At 37.5% G+C, this 24,969-nt stretch overlaps 1 protein-coding gene across 1 annotated transcript; it reads right to left on the reverse strand.

The window, feature by feature from the left end:
- Positions 1 to 18,041: 18,041 nt before the first annotated feature.
- On the reverse strand, positions 18,042 to 24,920 carry LOC140823212 (abscisic-aldehyde oxidase). The gene is made up of 10 exons (XM_073184419.1): positions 24,617 to 24,920; positions 21,812 to 23,503; positions 21,390 to 21,649; positions 21,085 to 21,294; positions 20,525 to 20,743; positions 19,488 to 20,453; positions 19,309 to 19,404; positions 19,111 to 19,209; positions 18,774 to 18,963; positions 18,042 to 18,432 (listed from the first exon to the last, which is right to left on the reverse strand). The coding sequence occupies exons 1-10, from the start codon at positions 24,759 to 24,761 to the stop codon at positions 18,215 to 18,217; spliced, it is 4,095 nt and encodes a 1,364-aa protein (XP_073040520.1). The 5' UTR covers positions 24,762 to 24,920; the 3' UTR covers positions 18,042 to 18,214.
- Positions 24,921 to 24,969: the final 49 nt, after the last annotated feature.

The raw sequence follows: 24,969 nt of genomic DNA on the forward strand, positions 1-24,969 counted from the left end.
CTCTTAACTGTTGTTGAATCCACAATATCTGAGAGCAGCAGCTTCCAGCAGCCAGATATTCTGCTTCTGCAGTAGATGCGGCTATGGAAGTCTGCTTCTTGCTAAACCAGGATATCAGCCTATCACCAAGAAATTGACAAAAACCACTTGTGCTTTTTCGGTCTAGTTGCAACCTGCATAATTAGCATCTGAATATCCAATGAGATTTAACGATGAATCATTGGGATACCATAAGCCGACATTTTGAGTTCCTTTTAAGTACTTCAAAATACGTTTAGCAGCAATATAATGAGATTATTTGGGGTTAGATTGAAATCTAGCACAAATACAAACAGCAAACATGATATCTGGTCTACTGGTAGTCAGATATAATAATGAACCAATGAGACCGCGATACTGAGTTACCTCTACTGGAATTCCACTTTCGTCTTTATCAAGTTTAATAGATGAGCTCATTGGAGTAGAAGCAGCAGAGCATGCTTCCATTCCGAACTTTTTCAGAAGCTCCTTGGTGTACTTGGCTTGATTTATAAAAATTCCAGTCTCTAGTTGCTTAATCTGTAATCCTAAGAAGAATGTTAATTCTCCCATCATACTCATTTCGAATTTATCCTGCATCAATTTTCCAAACTTTGCACATAATTTGGGGTTAGTTGACCCAAAAATGATATCATCAACAAAGATCTGCACTAACAGAATATGCTTATTTTGACTAATGTAAACAGAGTTTTGTCTACTGCTCCAATGGTAAAGTAATGATCGATAAGAAACTATGATAAAGTGTCATACCATGCTCTAGGTGCCTGTTTTAAACCATATAATGCTTTGTGTAATTTAAATACGTGATGAGGTGAGAAATGATCGATAAAACCTGGAGGTTGTTCGACGTAGACTTCTTCTTGTAAAAGACCATTCAGAAAAGTACTTTTCACATCCATTTGATATACTTTGAAATTTTTGAAAGTAGCAAAGGCTAAGAATATTTTGATTGCTTCGAGCCTTGCTACTGGTGCGTAGGTCTCATCAAAGTCTATTCCTTCTTCTTGTTTGAAACCTTGAGCTACCAATCTTGCTTTATTTCTCACCACTGTGCCTTCTTCATTGAGTTTGTTTCTAAATACCCACCGAGTTCCAATGACAGCTTGGTGAGATGGTCTAGGCACTAGAAACCAAACTTCATTTCGTTTGAATTGATTCAGCTCTTCTTGCATGGCTTCAATCCAACTAGGATCCAGAAGAGCTTCTTCAATTTTCTTTGGTTCATCCTGCGATATAAAAGCAGCAAGCATGTATTCATTAAGCATTTGCCTTCTGGTTCTCAAAGGCGCTGCTGGATTACCAATAACCAGAGATGGAGGATGATATTTTCTCCAGATAAAAGGATTTAAAAGATATCTTCCTGATTTGATATGTTGAGATTGTTCTCGACGGAACCAGGTACTAGGTTCTTGAGTGTCTTCTGCTGGTATTGGTAGATCCAAAGTCTGTACTTCTGGTTCCACTATCGGAATGTCTGGTTCTGGATTTTGAAGATCCTTGATGTTTGCTTCTACATCATCTTCAATGTCTAGTTCCAAGTGAATCCTGTCTAGCCTGTTGCTTAAATCAGATATGTTAGATATTTCAGGAGCACTGCTGTCTTCATCGAAGACAACATGAATCGACTCTTCAACATTAAGAGTTCTATTGTTGAAAATTCTAAAGGCTTTGCTTACAGCAGAGTAACCAAGAAATAAACCAGCATCTGATTTTGAGTCAAATGCAGTTAAATGATTTTTGCCATTATTTAGTACAAAACATTTGCAACCAAATACATGAAAATAAGATACGTTAGGCTTCTTCCCTTTCCATATTTCATAAGGAGTCTGATTGTGCCTTTTGTTGACCATAGATCTGTTTTGCGTGTAACAAGCAGTATTGATAGCTTCAGCCCAGAAGCGCTGAGAGATGTCTGCATCTGCTAGCATTGTTCTAGCTGCTTCTTTTAGAGTTCTATTTCTCCTCTTAGCTACTCCGTTTTGTTGACGTGTTCTGGCAGCTGAATATTCATGATGAATCCCCCAAGTGAATCTAGAAAAATCACCAATAACAACAAGAGTATATTTCATTCCCCCTAAGCTCATGATAGGGATTGGACCAAATAGATCCATATGCAGTAGTTCCAGACATCTGAAGTTGATTTGCTATCTTTGTTCTTGAAACTGGCTCTTATCTGTTTCCCAAGCTTTTGAGTTGTCTTCAAAAGTTATCTTTGGTCCAGTGCAACTCACTATCTCGGAAAGTAGGTTTTTCTGTCCAGTCATGTGTCTGGAACATCCACAATCCAGATATCATGTAGAGTTATTGACTTCTGCTTTCTTCTGTTGTTCCTGCAAACACAAATTTTAGTATCTGGTACCCAAATCTATTTGGGTCCAAGCCTTATTAGTCCTTTGGGGACCCACATTTGTACAATTTTTGGTTACCTTGTACTTCGGATATCCAAAGATGTGTGTGCAACAGAAGGTCTGTTATTTCTAACAGTATGCATATTAAAGTGTTGTTCCTCCTTTCTGTTTCTGTTTTCCAGTCTGTATCTCTTCTGAACAGGTTTAGAGTTGTAGTACTGGTAATTTTTAACCTTCATAGGATGTTGTCTTCCAGAGTTGAATTATTTTCTGAATCTAGAACTCTGGTCAACTTTTTCCTTAGGTTTAACGTAACCCAGACCATAGTGCATTCTTCTGTTCATCTGATTTACATTCCTTTCAACTGAAGCAGTAGGTACTTCTGGTTTCTGTACCACGCTGGATTTCACAAAGTGAATATATTTCCCATTGCACATATCCAGTGTTGGCTTAGTATTCGTTTCAGAAGTGTCTTCATTATTACAAAAACCGAGACCACTCCTATCTCCTGACTGTTTTTGTAATTCTTGCATCTTTTCTAGTGAAACAGATGACTTGTTCCAAGCATTTACCAGTAGCGACAACTTCTGGTTTTCAGAAAGCACCTTCTGGTAATCTGCTTTGGCTATTTCATTCTCAGTTATTAATTTACTCATCTTAACTTGTAAATCATTACAGCTGTCTACTTGCAAGCAAGTTAACTTACTGTTCTGATTCTTTGAGTTCTGATTTTCGATCTTAACTTCTTCAAATGATTGAGAAAGTCTAGAATACTCTTCTACCATGTCATGTAGTGCATCAATCAAATCAGTTCGTGTAAATTCGTTAGAGTTAAAATCAAATACCTCTCTAAATGTCGAGGTTGAATCATTGTCTGCCATGAGACATTTGACTTCTTCTGCATCACTGTCACTGGAATGACTTTCTGAATCAGATGACTCAGAACTAGAGTCTGCCCATTTGGATTTGCTTTCTTCAGCAATCATTGCTTTTCGATCTCTTCTGGACTTTTTGTCATTCCTCTTGTGATCATTTCTCTTCTGGTCATCCTTCTTAGGTTTAGGACAATCAGCAATGAAGTGACCTATCTTTCCACAGTTAAAGCATCCCATATCACCAGATGGTGAATCTTTCTTGAAGTTGCGATTGGGACCCTGATAAGTTCGATGGTTCTTCTTCATGAACCTGGAGAATTTCTTTACAAATAAGGACATAGCAACACTACTGATTTGTTCAGCAGTCTTCTTCAATGTACTGTCAATGATCACAGTAGGTAGTGCTTGAGGTACAACTGTAGCAGCAGTAGAAGAGGTAGTGGCAGTAGCAGCAAGAGCCTTGGTAGGTAGGCTTGAAGGCTCTTCTCCACTTCTTACTTCCAATTCGAACTCGTAAGCTTTCAGATCTGCAAATAAGTCGTGCAGTTCCAACTTGTTCAAGTCTTTGGACACTCTCATAGCCATTGTTTTAATATCTCATTCTCTGGGTAAGGCTCTCATCACCTTGAGGGCCATTTCTCTGTTGCTATGCTCTTTACCCAGAGCTGTTAGCTCATTTACCACGCTACTGAATCTTTCATCGAACTCGTTTAGAGTTTCACCAGCTTTCATTTTTAGATTTTCGAACTTCTGCATTGCTACAGACAGTTTGTTTTCTTTCGTCTGCTCATTTCCTTCACATATCTGAATGAGCTTTTCCCAAATATCTTTTGCAGTAGAACACATTTTGATCTTGCTAAAGGTGTTCTTGTCGAGAGTTTTATACAATATATCCTTTGCCACGTTATCAAGGTTGGCCTTCTTCTCATCTTCACTGGTCCATTCACTTCTTGATTTTTCAACCATCTGCGGTGCACCCTCAGTAACAACAACAACTGTGTTAGGCTTTAATATTTTCAATGGACCATCTGTGATGACATACCACATGTCATCATCTTGTGCTGCAAGATGAGCTTGCATTCTGATCTTCCAATCATCGAAGTCTTCCTTAGAGAACATAGGGATCTTGCTGAAGTGTGCCATCTGTTGTAGTTTTTCAAGAACAAGAATGACCCGCTCTGATACCAATTGTTGAGGATCGAAGTTGAGTTTAGAGGGGGGGTGAATAAACTCTACTCGTTTTTCTTTCTTCTTCTGATGAGGTACTAAAATCCTGCTAGAGATATTAGTTTATCTTGTACGTATACCTTCACCTAGATTACAATAAACGTGCGGAAACAATCTGATGAAGTAATTGAAAGACAATAAAAACAGTAGGCAGCAGTTGTTTATGGAAGTTCGAAGATGAAATCTTCTACGTCTTCCCTTCTTCTGTTTCCAAAAGGTATAACTAAAAGACTTTGGAAATTACAGTACAACTCTTGTACACACCCACTTCAGAAAGACTTACACCTCAGCCTACTGAAACTCTTAGTTACTCAACTCACAAATAATGTGATACGCAAAGTTCTGAAAAGACTCTTTTCAGATTACAAACTCTTCCTGATAAAGTATAAGTGATGTAAAGATTGTGAAGAATGTAAGAATCAGTAGCACAAGATGATCTTTAAAAGATCAGATATTAACTATGAAGCGTGTGCTACTTTTCTTTGTGTTGAACTTTAAGTACTCAAGGAATTTCAAGATTTGTCTGATAAGTGAAAATAGCTTTGATCCTTGATGTTATGCGAAAGTAGTAGTTGTCGTATAAGGATTTGTTCCATGTATATATAAGCGACTGAGTTCAACGTTCATAATAAGAGGATGTCTCCAGATAACTGATACAATCAGCTTTATTACCAAAGAAGTTCCTGCAGAAAAGCTATAAAACAATCAGTCTTGTTTTATTCTTAATTGGGTAAGGTGCATTAAATGACTCCGTATAGTATTTAATGCTGCAATTAATACTAGTACTAGGAACCCTTAACGGTAACAATTAAGATAGTAACGTTAGGCAACGTCTTCTACTGGTTCTGTATTTCTATCCTTTCTACTGCTTTAGTTTTACTTAGACCAGTAGCTTCTGATAAGATAGTCTGTTGTTCTGGTCTGCTGGTTTTAGTTAACATCGCCACAAAAAAATTCATGTCTAACAATGTATCTTAAAAACTGTAGCAATAATTAAATTTAATAAATATATAGATAAAAATTTGTTTATGGATGCTCGGAAATTAACAGCTCCTATATCAGTCTTTTTCCACGTAGGAAGACTTCACTAGAAGAGTTTGATTTATACAACTTGGTGTACAAATCCATTTCAACTTAGGACTTATATGTTGTCTAATTGAAACTCTTGACACACTAGATTGTAGGTCGCAACCTCACAATATGCATAATATTTAAAGTCTTTTATGCCAAGACTACAAACACAATATTTAATGTCACTGTGTGAAGCTTCACTAATTTAAACTTTGAAATTCAACTCTCATGTATATGTATGAATAATTGTGGGGACCCAAACCTAATTCAATTCTTAATCTCTTTCTAGGAATAATTAATCAATTAAAATAAACATGGTCTAATATTTTTTTTAAAATAATAGAGTACGCAGCATATGAAATAAGTTTTATCTCATTTACAAGATCACTATCCAAATCTAGGTACAAGTCTTGTACAAATGTAAATCATAATATCTATTGTTTCTTCACTACAGCTTAACAGATATACTCTTAAGTCCGGATCTCGACGCTAACTGTCTTCTCTCATCCTCTTCTTGACCCTTATCCAGCCCCACCTGTTGTCATGCACACATACAAAACAAGACAACAGCCGGATAACTCCGGTGAGAATAAATCCCAGTATAAACAATGTAAACATGCAATCATATAAAAACATATATAAAAGCATAATACAATGTAAACATGCAATCATATAAAACATATATAAAAGCATAATGAAGCTATCATTAACATGTAGTAATTCAACAAACATGAAAGGTAATTCAACAAACATGAAAGATATAACCAATGTAAATCAACATGTCGTATCAGACTCAACTCAACCGACGCGTCGTCTTAGACTCGACTCAACTGACGCGTCGTCTCAGACTCGACTCAATTCTAATCTAGGGATCCTGGTGTCTGAATAATGATAAATATACCGAATCTCAGTCGATAGGAATGAATCAATCCCTAAACGATATCGATATAATTTATATATCCAATGTCTGGGCGAATCGGCCGCAGAATTGACGAATCAGTCAAGGACTTGGCGAATCAGCCAATAACCAGACGAATCAGCCGGTGACTAAGCGAATCAGCTATTAACCAGACGAATCAGCCGGTGACTAGGCGAATCAACCACTGACTAGGCGAATCAGCTTATAACCAGACGAATCAGCCGGTAACTAGGCGAATCAGCCAATGACTAAACGAATCAGTAGTCAACACATGTAGTGGATATAAATCAATAGACTACAAACATCAATACCATCAATTACAAATATCAATACAATAAACTAAGTATGTGATTTAGGGAGACTCGAGTTGTGCAATCCCAACTCAACATTAATTTATACATTTCTTTCTGATATTCTGACTTTATCGAAGTCTCGAACCCCAAGCCTGTCAATACTCAATCTGACAATAACGATATCGAGGGTACTGTATCAATACACAACTCAATCGATACTGGATATAATCAGAATTTAATCAAATTCTGTTTTAACAACATAACGTGATAATTTCAATATATCCAGCACTATCATATCAATCAGATATCAATCCCAACACCTCATACTCGATAATATTTCAATCCTGATATCAATTCTCAATCCGACCAACTCTAAAAATCATAACAATTTCATATGGTATCTGTTCCTCAATCCAGTTTCAATTATACGATGTCTAACATGTCAAGAACATCATATATAGATCATATCAGATTCTGACAATACCATAATTTCAAATCATATCAAAACGTAGTAAAACTTACGTCCAGTTGTAGCCTACGTCGATAGGAACTCAATACCGAAGTCGGATTCAAAATCAGATAGACGGATTTCTATCACTTCACGGAGACTTTTCTCGATTCTTCTGATTCTGAGGGATTAATTCGTTTTGTATATATATATAAATACCAACGTTGCATACTAAGCCAAATGTCAATTTTTCCGTTTGCATGCCTCGCACATATGCGCGTCTCAACTTCGCGCATTTGCGCGAGACCTACTGTAGCCACAAGTGATTTCCTCGGCAGCTCGCGCATATGCACGCCCCTTCACCGCGCATATGCGCGAGGTCCACTGGAATTGACATTGGCTTCTCGCACAGCTCGCGCATATGCGCGCCCTCCTGTCGCGCATATGCGCGAGACCTTCTGCCCAACTCGCGCATGTGCACGTCTCATGTCGTGCATGTGCGCCGATGGTACTGTCCTCGCACATACATTTTCACACGTTACCTCAATTCGTGTCTCGGTTATTCCCCCGTAATCATATCAATTATAAATCAATAATTACAAATTACTAGGATTAAATTTCCGGGCATTACAATAATTGTATGTGAGAAATTTTACAATGTATGTAGATATCACATGTATCTTCACACTTGATCTTACTCTCATTATATTTAATTTTTTTCATGTAGATTGATCATACTTTGAATTATTTTCAAAAGCTTTTATTTAATATTCAAAATATTGTATTTATGGCCTCCAAAAATGATATAGACGTTAGATACGAGAATATGAATGTTTGGAAATGTTGTGTAGGGATTCTCACATTGTAATGGTGAAATTCGTGTTACTGGCATATTTTCTGAAACTGAGCTGTTATCAGATCGGATTTTATCAAACTGCGCTTATCTGACGGTTTGATTTGATCTGTTATGAGATTGAGTTGTTGGCTTGATATGAGATGTTCCAAGTGAGCTATTTTATAGCTCTTGATTCATCGATTTTTGAACAAAGTGATACACATGAAAGTTGTTGTCCTTTCCTTATCGCAAGAATCACTTAATTTCAAGTTCTTATGAGAAATATATGCTTGACATATCATACTGTTAGCAATCTGGAACTTGTTCTTCATTTTGTGCAGAACCAGAAAATTCATCATGGTTTATCAGCTTCTTCTGATCCGGTTCAAATTTTGACTTATGAAAATGATTTATAGATTGTTCTCTTATCTTTGTAATACATATTGAATAGTTTTATTTGAATAACTGAGTTGAGAGATATGGCCAAAATATCATAACTGTTCCATTCAAGCTGATTGTTGTTTTCGTTTCTATTAGCTCAATTTTGTGACTAATATTTCACCTAGATAGCATTCGAACCAACCGAGCTGTTGTGAAATATGAGTTGTATAAATTGAGTTTACTATTCATTCGTTTTGTCAGCTTGTCATTTATATCACCGAGCTGTGTGTTATCATCGAAAAATTGCAGTTCGCCAGATTTTCAGTTTGGTTGATCTCGAGTTTCGGCTTCCAACTTGAGATAACAACTTCACACTTGAATAAACATATTAAAAACACAATAACAAATTTTTTATCATCAAAATAAAGATTGATTTTGTTTCTCAACCCAACAAATCATTCGAGGACATATTAGATATTCTAGAGTTAAAAAAGAAATATGAATTGTAATTTTTTTGAATGAAATCTAAATAATTCTTTTAAATATTTGCATTAATCGTATTATTTAATTTAATTTCGATTATGATTTTAGATTTTGTATTAATTTTATATATTGGGGTCTCCATAATTTTATAGTATTAAATAAATTATAAATATTAGAAATATATTCATGAATTTTTGGTATATTAATTATTCGTATATCGATATTATTTTTAATTAGAACTTTAGTATAATTTTTTAAAAAAATTAACAAAATAAATAAATGAAATTGTTAATAATATATGATTTTTTATTATAAAAAATAATATATAATTTTTAATATGATTTTTAAAATATTTTTTTGTTTTTAATTATTAACTATTCTACTCAATCTATATATAAAATAAAATGATAAATTATTCAATTTATGGTATGATTATTATTCTTATTTGTATATGTTTGTCAGGAAAATTTGCGGGCGTGCCAGGCACGTGTTCGTGCCAAAATTGTGAAATAATCTGACTTCTTTGTCAAACGTTGTAGGTCTCGATTCGGTCGTAAGTTCTAACTCCTTCGAAATGGCTTCAAAGCGAAAAAATTAAACTGAAGAATATAATGAAATTGTAGAGAAAATCCATTAACAACATCAAATTTAATTATGTTGTTATGAACATGAACGACATTTTAACAACAAAAGGTTGGAGGAATATGCAAAAATTCAAGAAACCTGACTGCTGGGAAATTGAAAATACACAGACTGCTAATAAGGAATTTGAAGAAGCTTTGATGTAGATTTTTGTGTTGATTTTGTCGGTGCCTTTTTTCTGATTCCTCTATCTGCTTTTGTCACACTCCACAGGGAAGTTTCCACCATATTCCACGATCACTCCACGTCTTCCATCTTGGGTAATGCATGTAACTGACCGCAACGTTCTTTCACTGGGCCAACTGCAACTCCTCTGGGCTTTATCTGTTGGGCTACTGCTCATGGGCTTCAAAGTGGGCTTCTTGGATTATATTTTAGGCACAACAATTGCCCCCCTAGCCAATTTGGGCCAATGACCAATTTGGCCCATTTTGGCTATTTGGTTAAGTTGACCAATTTGGTCCAGTGGGCCATTTGACTACTTTATTTGGTCTTCTAGCTATTCAACGTACAATCATATAGTTTAAAGGAAGTTCTGTAGATTTGAAGAAAATTGACAGCTAGAACTCATGTTCTTCCTCCAACAGGTTAGACCCTAGTGTGCTTTCCCTGAACTCATTCCTTATCTCTTTCTTTCTCATTTCATTCCCCCAAATCTCTAGCGGCGCCCACTGATATTCTCGAACAAACCACCGATTACATCGCCTTTGTAATGCCACTCAAGTTTATGAAAATTGTCATCATCAATCTCTCTTACATCAAGCCACACCTTCTCAAGATAGGTATGTTGCACCATTTTTCCCAATCCTCTATCACCAAAACATTGCAGAATTTGACACATTTCATGCTGCACCCAAGATGTTTGTGAATATGTCAGAATGAGTTTTGATAATTAACAATGGATGTTGCACTTCAACAAAGCGACTACCTTGCTGTGCATATTCAGAGCTTGGCCTATGGCTAGTGCACCTTCTGTAATCTTCATATGGAGAACACGACCACATGAGTTGCTTTTCTTTTGCCCAAATCATTAGCTAGCACTGTATTAATTGGTTCTGATTGAGATGACATAGTCTGATGGATTTCAGAAAATAGAAATGAGGTATGTATAAATCACCCAACTGTCATTCACTTGGCCATCTTCCATCATGCTTAGTAGATGCTCTTCTTCCTCGCTGTTATGTTGCACTATTATTTGAGCATTCTTAGTTTATTGATCAACACTCTGTTATTCATCACTTGGTCCCATTTATTTCGCAGGAACATAGTTGGAGAAATCGAGAGTTTATCTCAAAAGCCAATACAAGAAAATACCTTAAAGGCCAATAGAGATGAAAATTTCTCGTGGTAGTACCGCTGGCCTATCAAAAAGAAAATCACCAAGCTTTGATGAATATCCCTGCAAACAGCTGAGAATATACGTGTGGAGTGTCATGGACATTGAGAGGAATTAAAACATGCAGACTAGGGACAATAGCTGTAACTTTTTGCACTTGTTTGCCATTATTTGGCAAGTTTTTTTTTTATATGTAGAGTTGAAAAAGTGGCTTGAAAGCCAAACTTTGTTCTTGGAAACATGTTGTTTACCTTATATATGCTGCTTGGGATTTGTTTTCATGTATTTGTATTTCTGGGATGTCAAGTTTACATGGGAAACTCTGCCCGGATTTCTGTAAAATAAATTAAGAACAACGGCTAAATAGTCATGTTTTCTTTAATATTATCACAACATGTTATCACCATTGCTCATTATCACTCATACTTTCCAAACACCATCAAAGTATCGAAATATGTAATAAACGTACTCGACATGTCATCAATCCGGCTATCAATACAACACATTCTTCTCTTAAAAATACATCAGCTGCAAAGGATTCCATGAGCAAATTTTCTTTTTATTTATTCACAGATGGTCCATCACTATTTGCAAACAAGTTCAGCGGGGAATGGCTTAAATGCCTATTCCTCGCATATTACAGAAACTTTCTACGAGTCAATATCTCAAAATTAGGCAAAGTGGCTATCCCGCCTACTTTGTACAATACTTCTCATATATTCCATCTTCATGAACCATTTGTCTCCGGCTGTCGATCTTTCATATGAGCCGGAGCTAAGATTAAATCCTCCGTTTGTAACTCTTTTTCCTTGCTACCTCCATATTCCTCCTCAAATATTTTCTTTTCTTTGAATGATTCCTCCACCTTAGATCTGCGGTCAACGACTTTTTCTCTCAACAAACGTCGTTTTTGGGTCCGAGAAAGCGGTTTTGGGAACTTTGGATGCTCCACCCGTTTCCATACACCATTGGGGATTGCTCTGGGAGGAATAACAAAACGAGATTTTCTTTCATATCTATTATCGGTGTCTAGAGGTGGTGGCCTTTGTATTATCTTCTGGAATGACTTTGGGTCACTCATTCCCTCGCCATTCATTGACCCATGAAATGAAACTTTTCCGAGGTGCTGGTTCTCAGGCCTTTTGGCCATGGATCCCCTACTGTACCTCATATTCCTCCCACTATAATACATATCATCTCCACTGTGACAACGGCCTTTTCCATGAAAAGTTTCTGTCTTGTTCTCCTTTACCTCAAACATCATTTTCCGAGGCAGTGTAACATACCAAATAAAATCAGTACTAGTCAATGAATAGGGAAACAAACGTAACTCGTAGTTGGAAAAATTATCCAAATTTGCTAGTTCCCCACACTGTATGGTAAACCTCGCCACATGTTCCACGTTAGATTGACAGTCTTCCCCCAAGTACAAAGTAAAGTCTGGAATGTGATATCCTCGTGGGTAAGGATTTTCACGATCAACAACATCGGGGTATGGCTTATGAAAATCTGGTCGGTTGAATGGCCTCACTCCCGGGCCATACAACTCTTGAATAACATCATGTACAGTCTCGGAGTCCAAGACTGGAGTTTTTCGCAATGGGTGCGGGGAATAATTTGCCCCCCGAGTGTTATTCCCCGAACCTGGCACTGAATATCCACGCATTCCCTCATCACCATACATCTCTGGATGTAAGTTAGGAGACGTCACAGATAACATATTATCATCCATTTGTTTACTGTTACTGCAATTTTGGAATTTTAACCCCAATTCCTCATCTTTTTTGTGCGGAGGAGTGTACCTTCCTTCCCTGGCAGATTCAGGAATCAGTGCTTCTCCCAAGCGGCGATTTTCACCTGCTTGAGGAATTCCCGATCCTTGGCCTTGATCTTTAAATAGTTTAGTGTATGCTTCTTGAAGTTTATCATTTTCTGATGTAACAACCTCTCCTTTTGCAGACTTCCTCCATTCCTTCATCTCTACCACAAATTCCATCATAACAGTAGCGAAAACTTGGGTCATTTCTCTGAGATCACTGGGTATATTCTTTTCCATAGTCACCATGAAGTTTGTTGAAGGTCCATCACCACCAAAAACGACAACTCCTTCCTTCATAGTCTCCTCTTCGAACTGGTGAAAAAGTCTTTCAACAGTTCTTTCATCAACATCGTTCTCTTCCTCCTGTGAATGATGATCTTTCCCCTGTGATGGAGGAATTCCTTCATTCTTCTCAGTACGCTTTGCAGGCATTTGGTCCCACCAGGCGTGCCAACTTGTTTGTCAGGAAAATTTGCGGGCGTGCCAGGCACGTGTTCGTGCCAAAATTGTGAAATAATCTGACTTCTTTGTCAAACGTTGTAGGTCTCGATTCGGTCGTAAGTTCTAACTCCTTCGAAATGGCTTCAAAGCGAAAAAATTAAACTGAAGAATATAATGAAATTGTAGAGAAAATCCATTAACAACATCAAATTTAATTATGTTGTTATGAACATGAACGACATTTTAACAACAAAAGGTTGGAGGAATATGCAAAAATTCAAGAAACCTGACTGCTGGGAAATTGAAAATACACAGACTGCTAATAAGAGAATTTGAAGAAGCTTTGATGTAGATTTTTGTGTTGATTTTGTCGGTGCCTTTTTTCTGATTCCTCTATCTGCTTTTGTCACACTCCACAGGGAAGTTTCCACCATATTCCACGATCACTCCACGTCTTCCATCTTGGGTAATGCATGTAACTGACCGCAACGTTCTTTCACTGGGCCAACTGCAACTCCTCTGGACTTTATCTGTTGGGCTACTGCTCATGGGCTTCAAAGTGGGCTTCTTGGATTATATTTTAGGCACAACAGTATATGATCTCAAATAGTACAAATTTTTTATATAATAATTAAATATATTCATTATACCAACAATTTTAAGTAATTATTTAAACGCATGTATTTACTAATTTTAATACTTTGTGCATCGCACGGGTGACATACTAATTTTTACTAATATTAGATTTGATTCGTTTTTACTCCTATTTGAGACTCATTTTGCCTAACCAGGAGCCAACTCACCTGCCTAAAGACCTATCCCTATTTGTGAACCAAATGATTTTGCACCCGCCAAAATTATTTAATATTTGGATTTTATTCATTACACACAAAAAAAAATTTAAAACTAATATATCATTAAAATTATTTTACAAATTTGTATTAACAATAATTAAAACAAAAAAATATCACAAGTTAAATTCTATCCAATTAATCACAAAATAAAAAAATATAATTATATAATTGCTTATTAAACATTTCATAATAAAACAAAATTATTGCAATTCTAAAATATTATAAACTAAAGTCTTAAACTATGGATATAAATATTTATTATTCAATATAACAAAAAAAAACTAGATTATTATTAATATTTATACATATATATAATATATATGTATATAATGGTGGGACGAGTAAACTAGATCTCAGGACCTCTCTCGGAATCGTTTGATTGGGTCTAACCTGCACAGAAAGTGACGAGTTTAACACGGAACCGGGTTTAAACTCGATCTATTGTCATTCATAAAATTATGATACTAAGAAATCAATATAATATACATATCTTGACACATTGATTTTGTTATCTGTTCGCATAAAATTCAGTCCGAAGAAGAAAACCTGGATCCGCCCAGGATGTATTGATTTTGAAACGACCCTTACTTTTTAAATTTGCAATTCTACTGAATTTTTTTTTTACACTTAAAATCGAAAACCAATAGCTTAAATAACTTAACATTTCCATAAATCATAATAATTTAACAATTTAAATCTCAAGTGCATAAATTCTTAAATCGTCAATAACCAAAAATCCTAGTCAACCTTTAAAAAGATCAATTATCATCAACCGAAAGCATAAAAATGTCTAATAAATTCATTAACATAAATCCTTCGAATCTTTTATCTATCAAGCTAATGCGGAAAAAAAATGTCTCTCGGGAGTGTATTGCCGCACTCGATCCAGGCAAGTGTCAGCGCCTCCCTCAATATCCTCAAATCGTGCAACATTCAAACCTAGTGAGTCTAATAACTCAGTACATGGGTAGCAAATAATATATATACAATCACAAGCATTAAAAATCATACTTTTATTTAAAATAACTTTTGATCGTAAATAAATCGTAAATCGTAAAACTTTACATCTTTTATCATTTTGCGTGAAGTTTGATCATTGAAAGTTAATAAAATTTTATCCTCTAATCAACTTATCAATCTTCAGCTCCACATGGCTCATGGAGACGGGCACTAGGCACCGCCATGAAAATACGATTGTCGGGCTCCCTCTGAGGCTTTTTTTCCGTAAACAAGCTTCCTCTGGGGCCTTCTCCCTCATGACGTTCCTATAAAATGTAAGTTCACTGTTCCTTCTTAAAACGGATCCCCCACATATCCTCATTCCTTTGTCATATGTCAATTCTCATCTCTCAAAATATTTTTCTTTTTTTTAAGCATAAAATATCACGACTTTCAAAAATAGCATTTTAATAGTAAAAATTGAACAACTGTACCATAAATAATAAAATATCATATTTTCATCAATTTCACCATTTTATATCAATTAACATGCGTTATGACCCTTCGGGACGCTGCCAACCTTTTTCGTATTACATATGTGTAAAATGACTGTTTTGCCCCTAAACGTACAATTTTTTGATTTTGACTTTTTCTTACTTTCATTGACTCTAGATCATCTCATATAATTATTTCAGTTTAAATATAATTTTTCATAATTTTATTTAGCTTAAATTCAGGGTTTCAATTTAATTTCCTAATTAATTATTCGTAAAGCGTTTTTATCCTGATTTAATTCAAACTCGAATATTTTGATTCCTAAACTTTAAACATAGACTTTTTATCATCTAACATGCCCTTGTGAGCCATGAACCGTCCCCGTGGACCCATGGTTCAAACTTTATTCATTAATTTTGAAATTTTGACCATGGCATGAACCTAACGAGCCAACTCCCAATTTCATCGAGCCATGGCCCAGCCACCTCGAGCCACACCCTATCCAACCCACCTAAGGACCCTACTGACCAGCCCCGACCCCTGGAACCAGCCCATAACTCACGCAATTCACCCTGCGCACAGACCCTTAACCACGGCCCCTCTTGTTTGCCTTGATGGAGTCCTTGTTGAACTAGGACACTTCTATTTACTTAACCCTCGATCACACATCCTCCTGGACCACACTGGACCCTCTCCAACCTAGCCTAGACCAATACCGAGCCCTTAACCACACGCTGCGAGCCACTGCACAAGAGCTCAGCAGCCGCGCAAGCGCCCTTCAACGCCCAGAAGTCCTATCTCGGCTAGGACCCTTCATGTAATACCATTGTCCACATCTTAAAAATAAAAGATTTAAAATGAGTTTATAGTGGTTTACAATGAACTTCTATAGCAATTTGAGTTAATTATTTTCATAAAACAAGGACGAATACAAGGTAGTTTCTATAGGGGCCCATTGTGCAGTCACGCATCCGCGGGCCCGAGCTCGAGACGTGACAAAATAGTATCAGAGCCGATCATCAGCATGAAACATCGTGAAATAAATGCTATGCGGGGCAAAGTGATATGTGCATGGGATCTACTTCTTGAACCTGCGGGACAAAGTGCTACATGATAGGAGCCACCTCTTGAACCTGTAGGAGCCACCTATGGATTCTCGGTGCTGGTGGATCGAGAGGTCAGGCCGCGACGAGGACGTCACATTCTGAAGGAGGGGTGATTGTGATACCCTTGTCCCACATCTTAAAAATGAAATATTTAAAATGAGTTTATAATGGCTTACAATGGACTTCTATAGCAACTTGGGTTAATCATTTTCGTAAAGCGAGGACGAATACGAAGTAGTTACTATAAGGGCCCATTGTACAGTCACATGGTCGCGGGCCCGGGCTCAGGACGTGACATTTCCCTCGAGCCACCCTCAAGCCCTGACCCTCCTGACCCTCTCTGGACCACCCTGAGCCCTCTGGTCCATGTTGTCAGCCCTGCCTGGACAAAGCCGCGCGTGATTCTCTTGTGCGTGCATGGGAGAGGAGTCCCTCTTCGTGTGAACTCTTCTCGACCCCAAGGACTCGAGCCCTAGCCCTGCTAGGACTCTTCCACATCTTGACCACGTCCCTCCCAGCCACCTAGCCCAACCCCTGCCGAGCCACGCGATGTCAGCCCCCAAGCCGAGCCACCATCACGCGTGTATGGCTTGGAAACCTTAGGCGATTTTCCTCCCTTGCCTTCCCCTCGATTTCCAGCATGTATTCAACCCTTAGCGACTCTTTTCCCCGTCCCTTAAACATCTCCTATTGGCAACGTGTCCTTAGGAATCACAACGTTAGAGAAATAAGCATAAAAACGTCAAAACTTTGAAAGATAATCGTCATGCCGCTAAACCATCGAACATAAATATTTTTCATGCAAAAACAATTAAAAAATGTATATTAGGGTTTGAATGATGCGTCAAAGAGTTTAGAAAATGTGCTTTTGCGTTTAAAACGCTCGAATATGAGATCGTCAGCGAGGGGCACGAGAAAGGATGGACGGACGACGAAGAACCCTAGCTTCTCCTCTTTGAAGATTTTGAATTTAGTGTGTAAAGTGTGTGAAAATCGGCTGGTATGAGGTGCTCCGAAGCCTAGATATCTTATTTATAGAATTTAATTTGCATGTTAACGAGCTTGGGTTTTGGGCTTTGATGTTTAGGAGCAATTCTACATACTCTATTTAGTTAAATTAAGCCCAACCACCCTTATTTAATTGTAAAATAGTAAAATAAAAGTTTATAAAAATTAATTTCCAAAAATAATATTTTTGATCTTTTTAAAAACTCGTTTGCTCAAAACCGACTTCCCGGGTAAAATCAAGCTCGTCTCGTGAAATAATTCGAACTCTACTATTTTTAGAAAAAAATTAATCATTTTTAATAAAGCATTTAGTTAAAAACAATTATTCTCGTCTTAGTCGTCTACGATTTCCTTTTCCCTGTCTATTATCGAATATTGAGATAAAATATTTCAATTTCATGATATCATGTCATATACTCTTTTAATTATGCAATCATACCTTTAATCATTTAATATATATCACGCAAGCATTTAAAATAAAATAAAACAATTCAAATAATTTATATACATATAGTTTACATAAGTTGGTTTTTCGGACGTTATATATTTTCACTTGAAGAGGCAACTCTCCTACTTACAAGGAATTCAACAACATTTGCACTGCTAACTGTATAATTGAGTTTATTTCTTGAAAGGTTGAAATGATGCCTCGAATTTAGCCACGCGATCGCAAGTACTTGAGGTAAGTTTCCACTGTATCCAAGCCACAAAGTCTCTTGACAGTAGGCATGGTCGCGGGGACATCTAGCACGAAAGTTGTATCAATCCCCTCGACTGCTCCCCAAGATTTGAGTTGTTTCCGAGCTTCTTTAATGGCTGCCCTCGTAGCACAGTGAACTGATGCTGCTAGTAGCAGCGGGGGTTCACCAGAAGCTGCAAATAAATAACAAGATTTTATGACAAATGACAGATCTAAATCTCCATATTGTTTCCTAGCTTACATTTCCTAGAAGAATTGTCCCCGTAATTTTTTAGGATCATGCTTTCCCGCAATTCACAAAATCAAACAAACAGCGATATTTTCCGATCTCTCCACGTTAAGATTCTTCACATGTCGTATCAACAATAAAATATAGTCAAGCCTTGACGGCAGAACTTCGTCACCTCATTGATCGTCTCATGTGTAATTTCTTAAGAAAAGGTTTTGCCTTATCTCCGCTAGTGACAAATCATCGTTTTGACTTTAGCAAGAAACTTACAAGCAAGAAACTTACCCTTTGACGAGAGAACACGTTTTTGGTTATGTCCGGTGTTAAGCACCTCGACATTGAACTGTTTAGGTATGGTGTCGATTGTTGGAATCTTGTATGTCCATGTGCTGTCTGCGACCACCAATCCATTTTCATTGATAAGGTATTCTTCAAGCATGAAAAATCCAAGTCCTTGGACAAATGCACCTTCAATCTGTCGAGTACAGATACAAGAGGAGGACATGCATATGTGCATGCGTTAATTACATGTAAAGATCAAAAAAATGACGACGGACTATAGAATCCTGAACATTGCAACTGTAATAATATAAATTTATTGCAAGATTTTGAAGGTATAAACCTGTCCCAAATCCACAGCTGGGTTCATGCTCTGGCCACAATCGTACACAATATCTGACCTCAATATCGTTGTTCCTCCTGTCAAGATATTTATCTCTACCTGCAATATCAAGGGATTCTTACTTGTTATTCATTGGCTGTTGGTTGAAAGAGACGATTCTATGGTGGAACAAGATGGGTCCAAACGAGGCAAATTTACCTCACTCACAGCTGCACCGTGAGTCAAGTATTTTACAGAACTCGAATCAGGGACGAAGAATGAGTTTGCTGCTAAGTGTACAGATTGGTAATGTGCCTGCACACGGAAAGAAAAACAATCTAATCAAGAATATCCAATGGCTTAGTTTTATAAGCGTTTTACTGATCAAACTTACAAACCTGAAGAATAAGAGCATCCCATTTCACAGACCCCATTTGGTCTTGTAAAGTTTTCTTAAGTGGGGCGAGTCTCTCGACCAAGAGATCACAGCATAGTCTAACTGCTGCACAGCTCGATTCCGACGTAGTGCTACCAGCCGTAAAACCTCCTTGCACCAAGCTAAGAGTGTCAGATTGTACAACTCGTATTCTCTCGACTAAGTCTTCAGTTCCCTCACATTGTATGGAACTAAGTGCATAAGCAGTTACTTGTTTCACCTTTGTCCAAAGCCCCTGGCCTAGTTCTATGCCTCCAACTTCTACAACAATTGATCCGTCCCAAAGAATACTTACTTTCCCTGGAGCTCCTCTTACAAGAACTTCATTCACAACCGGTACACGAGAAATACCTCTTTTACGCCACATATTGCTGTGATTAAACAGTTCTATGTTCTGAATCCTTTCGAGAAATCTTGATGATGTTGCCACCTTATCCCATATAGAAGGTAAAGTATACTCCACCAAGTCCCCAGCTGCGTCCCCGTAAAATAACTTAAGGCTTTCGTATGTATGAAAATTTTTATTCCTGACTAAATCTGGTTCCATTGACAACGATGATGCTACATGCTCTATGATAGCTTCGGCAATATAAGATCCCTGCACCTCCCCAGGCGCCCGCATAGCAGATTTGCTAGAGTGGTTTGTCTTGCACACTTTAAAATTAAATGATAATGCTCCCCAATCATACTTTTTAAGCGCGCCCGTTATGTTGTTTGGCATTATAGGGCTTATATCAGTTTTTATCCCTGCATTTATCAGTATGTCAAGGTGCAGAGCTGTGATCTTTCCATCTGATTTATATCCTACATCGTATGTTATCTTTATAGGATGTCTTCCTCCTGCAATAATCATATCTGTCTTTCGATCTAGATATGTTTTGACTGGACGGCGCAATGTATAAGCAGCAAGTGCGCATGCCGTAGCAACCTGGAAAGCAACCCACCATGAAAAAGTGTGTTAACTAAAAGAAGAAATATTATAATGTTCATTAATCTTACGGGCATTGATTTTAGCGCCTTTCCCCCAAAACCTCCGCCTACTCGTCTTGTAATAACACGGACATTATGCTCTGGTATACCGAGACATTCTGCAATTACCATATGTGCAAACTCGGGGCACTGAGTTGAAGAATAAACCACCATGCAGTTGTCTTCATCAGGAATTGCTAACGCGGATTGCGTTTCCATATAAAAGTAGTATTGTGAATCAAGTTTGATCTAGACATCCCAAAAGGCAAATAAAGAAATTATGAGTTAAACTATCTTGCAGCCGTTTATAAATAATAAAATATTGGAACTAGAAGACAATTACTCCATAAAGTCATTACTCTGGTTCAAAAAAAAGATTTAATTGGGATTCGTGAAAGCACATGAAACAGCACAGACTATTTAAACAGAAATTTTTTGTGGTTAAAACATCTCGAAAAGATGGGAGTTTGGCCGGACACCTATCAGTTGATCTTTCAGACAAAGATTTATAAAAGGCAGATATGGTTGAGCCTGATGTCCAATTCAGACCAGGGTCCACAAAAGGTAATGGTAATATTCTTCAACAGTACCTCAGCAGCGAGGATCCTGTGATCAGCTTCAGCCATTCCTTTCGAAAAATCACCAACCTTTGCCGGGTATAAAAAAGAAGGAACGTCAAAAAAACTTGATCTTTCAACAGCCTCTTCAACAGTTAAAATGGGAGGATCCAAACCTTCCGTATCGTATTCAACAATAGCCATTTTGGCAGCCAGATTCGCATGCTTTTGGGTGTCTCCAATCTAGAAAAGATTTTGCAAGAGAGAAATTTCTTGTATAATTTCAGCAACTTCATGGAAACAAAATAAAACCGCGATAAAAGAAAAATGGAAATTACCACAAAAGCAATCAGGTCACCGGCGCACCTTGCAACATCCCCAGCAAACAAATATTCAGTACCAAAAATGGATCGAGTCCCTATATTCTCACCTTTGCTTGGTATATCTTTGACAGAGATGACCGCAGCAACCCCAGTTGGTAGTTTGTTGGACTTGAAAGAGACACCTTTAACTCGCACTAAAGGTTTATTGCTGTAAATAAATGCTCCATACAGGCAATCTGGGGGTGGTGGAATGTCATCCACAAACACGGCCTCACCTATAGATTGATGAACAAAATGCCAGGGTGACGATAAATTTCATCATCGTTCACAAATTGCAGACTAAATGGCTTTGAAAAAGACTAAATGTTGGACGAAATCTATAACCAATAATCTGTATAATCAATGGAACAAAAATAGACGGAAAGGACACAACATACCAGAAGCTTGGATGGCAGCACCAAATTTTTTAATTGGTTCACCCACAGGATAATTATCTTTACTAGATTCTACAACCTGTTTTGCAGATGACAACAATTCTGGGTGTTGTATACGACCATTATTGTGATCATTGTTACCATTTGCAGCTCCTCCCATCAACGATTTGCTCGAATCCTCAAATGATCCACAAGATTCAGAAGAACTAATAATATTTAAGCTATTCAGAAATTCAAAAAGAAAACCGACCGCTAGGCTCGACCTATAAGCAGCATGTGCAGTGCCCTCTCCAGATACCACAGCAGCTTTTACTGACTTGGCTGCTTCATCGAGAACAAATTCAGTAAGTGTTTGTCCAGCCAGATATTCTTCAACTTTCCTCGCCCTCATTGCGTGTCTTGTTCCATAAGCACCAAAAGATAACCGCACTTTATTTAAAAAAATGCCACTTTTATTTTGAGAAAAATCAGCAAAAAATGCAGCATTCAAGTAGGGCAACGCATTTCCAAGAGGCCGTGGTGCAGCTCGATACGTTTCAAAAGACAATTTTGAAGTAGTTTGAACTGAACCATTAACTCTTGTTGGTTCAAAAAATGGAATATGAACACTTATAAGAATTCCGTTCGTGCCCAGAGGTGGCCTATACAAGAATTCTTCCATTGTAATTCTTTCGTGTTTTTGACCTGTCAGAAGACTGACACTAGAATCCACTGCGAGAAGTAAAGTAGCTATATCTGAGGGAAAATACTTCCTTTGTGCCATTACCAAATTGCCTCCTAAACTAGCGGAGTTCCTAACGAATCCTGTGCCAATCTTTTCCATAAGATTGGCTATGTTCGTAAACACAAGGTCTCCATCTGAGATGGGGTAGCCGTGATTTTCTGGCTTCAAATAACTTATAACCTTGGAAATCGACAAAGCTGCTCCAAGTTCAATCCCCGAGTTATCCTTTCTAGTTGCTGAAAGCTCTGGGATATACCTCAGATCAATGTACCTGTCATATTCCACCATTTCCTTATAATAAGCGTTACCAGTGTTACCGACAACTAGCTTAGTCCTTCCACAATCTTTAACCAAATCAGAGTGCAACAAGTCTTGAAGCTCATTAATACTTACCGGACTAAACCAAGAATATCGTTTAGAATTCAAGAGCTTCAAGGACTTGTATCCATCTTTCAAATCTGAATATAAACATGTGTGATCCTTTGGATCATAAGGCGGTAATCTACTTACTTTAACTTCCTCCGACTCTCCCCTTTTCCAAAATGAATTAATACCCAAATCCTCCAAATCTACATCAGCAGCAAAACTTTTGCAGGCATCAGCAATGGGTCGATATCCGGTACATCGACAGAGGTTTCCTGTTATAGCCTTTTCCGCCTCAGAAACTGTCAGCTTGGAAAATCCATGGGGAGCTTGAGACTCTTTCTTCTTTTCAGCATTCACAAGTGCTGAAAAAAGTGACATGCACATTCCAGGGGTGCAAAAGCCACATTGTGATGCATGGAAGCCAGAAAATCTTTGATGGATCGGATGGAAACCATCTTTACTATTTCCAATGCCTTCACTTGTAGTAACTGAACAACCATTTACGCTGCAAAGAAGTGTAAGACATGAACTCACAGTAAAACTTTCGACCTGCTGAAGCATTGAATCATATTTCGACAGAATAACAACACAGGCTCCACAACCACCTGGAAAAAGGTCCAAATCGAAAGTCAAGATACAGCAAAAAACTTCAAAAGTGTGAAACATCATGTTGATTAGATTAACAAGCAAACTCCAACTGGCTGTTCCCAGATTCATCGCCTCAAACCTGCCAACAAGTGGCCTAAATTTGCAAATGAAAGATTAGAAAACAAAAATACCAGTAACCCAAAAATAGGTCTAACTCCCATACATTTGCACTAAAAGTAAAATATTTTGCAGAATTCTGATAAAGTTAATCGTGTCTAACTACTGATCGCAAAAAGGACCATTTAAAAGAATAAACCAGTTAACTCTAGCATTTTGTGTGAAAACAAGTCTTATATCTTATTCAGTTAAATTCAGACAAATCACCCAGATTTGAGAAAACAAAGATCAAAGAAGAATAGGCATGAAAACAGAATAATCATTCCTCCAAATAAGCTTAGAACTAAAGGTTGACAACGTTCTGAGAGTTGATAGACGACGCAGAAACATGATACAGGAGAGCTCTTGTCAAGAATGACACACTTACCGTGAAATATAGTCATAACGAAAAGAATCCAATTCAATAACCTGGCATTTCTAAATCTATAAATTCAAACGACATATGACGCCCACGGAACTGTAGCTCACATCAAGAAGTAGCACAGAAAGCATGTGAATCCATGAACGTGAGCAATGCACACAAATAGCAAACTTCGATAAGAACTCGTGTAAAGAATTAGCATTTAAAGGACCCTGAATGACGAATCTAACAACATAAATACACGCACATATAAAGTAATCGAAGAGACGAATTCGGTCGATTCCAAACAGCATTCAAAAGTATTGAATGCTATTATTATATTACACATTCATGAAGATACAAATCCATATGACACTATTGAAATGAACAGAGGAAGAACCCAAGTCAAGAATGAACAACTTTGCAAATAGTGGTGTCATTCAAAAATATTCCTTTTCGAATCAATTGGGTTTTGCTAAAGACACCAAAAACTTGAACTTCCTAATAAAAAAAACTAAGCGTTGACTAAAAATTACTAGCTGCATAAGAATAAGCGGTAAAAGCACCATGAATCCAAAAAAAAAACACAGACGTACGAGAGGAAGATGCACACCTTCACCGCAGCCAAGCTTGACACTTTTAAAACGGGTTCTTGAGCGCAAAAACTCGAGCAAAGTAGTTGAAGGATCGATTTCAGGGACCTCAAATCTCTCCCCGTTGACAGTGAAAACCAGAGAACCGTCTTCGGGTGATGCCATCGCGAGTGCAGCTTGCAAAGCCTCCAATTTTGTGGTGAGAAGACACTGGAAAAGTGCAGCGTGTCGCTTTGCTCGCGATCAGAATTCTTGTAAAGCCAGGGAGAATCTTTTGACCGATGGACAGATTATTCTTTGGGACCGAAATATTTTTGCGTGGCTCCCGTCCACTAGACATTTGTTTTTTTTTTTTTTAATAATATATTCATTC

Source organism: Primulina eburnea, chromosome 2 (assembly GCF_022965805.1).
Source record: "Primulina eburnea isolate SZY01 chromosome 2, ASM2296580v1, whole genome shotgun sequence".
NCBI lineage: Eukaryota > Viridiplantae > Streptophyta > Magnoliopsida > Lamiales > Gesneriaceae > Primulina > Primulina eburnea.

Bases quoted from the DNA above. Each gene is read 5' to 3' on its own strand.
- LOC140823212 (XM_073184419.1), bottom strand. From the start codon at position 24,761: ATGGCATCACCCGAAGACGGTTCTCTGGTTTTCACTGTCAACGGGGAG. The intron at 21,650-21,811 runs GTATGTTGTGTC...ATCAATCTATAG, and splicing joins TGCTGCCATCCAAGCTTCTG to GTGAGGCCGTGTTTGTGGAT. The intron at 19,210-19,308 runs GTAAATTTGCCT...TTGATATTGCAG, and splicing joins ACGGTGCAGCTGTGAGTGAG to GTAGAGATAAATATCTTGAC.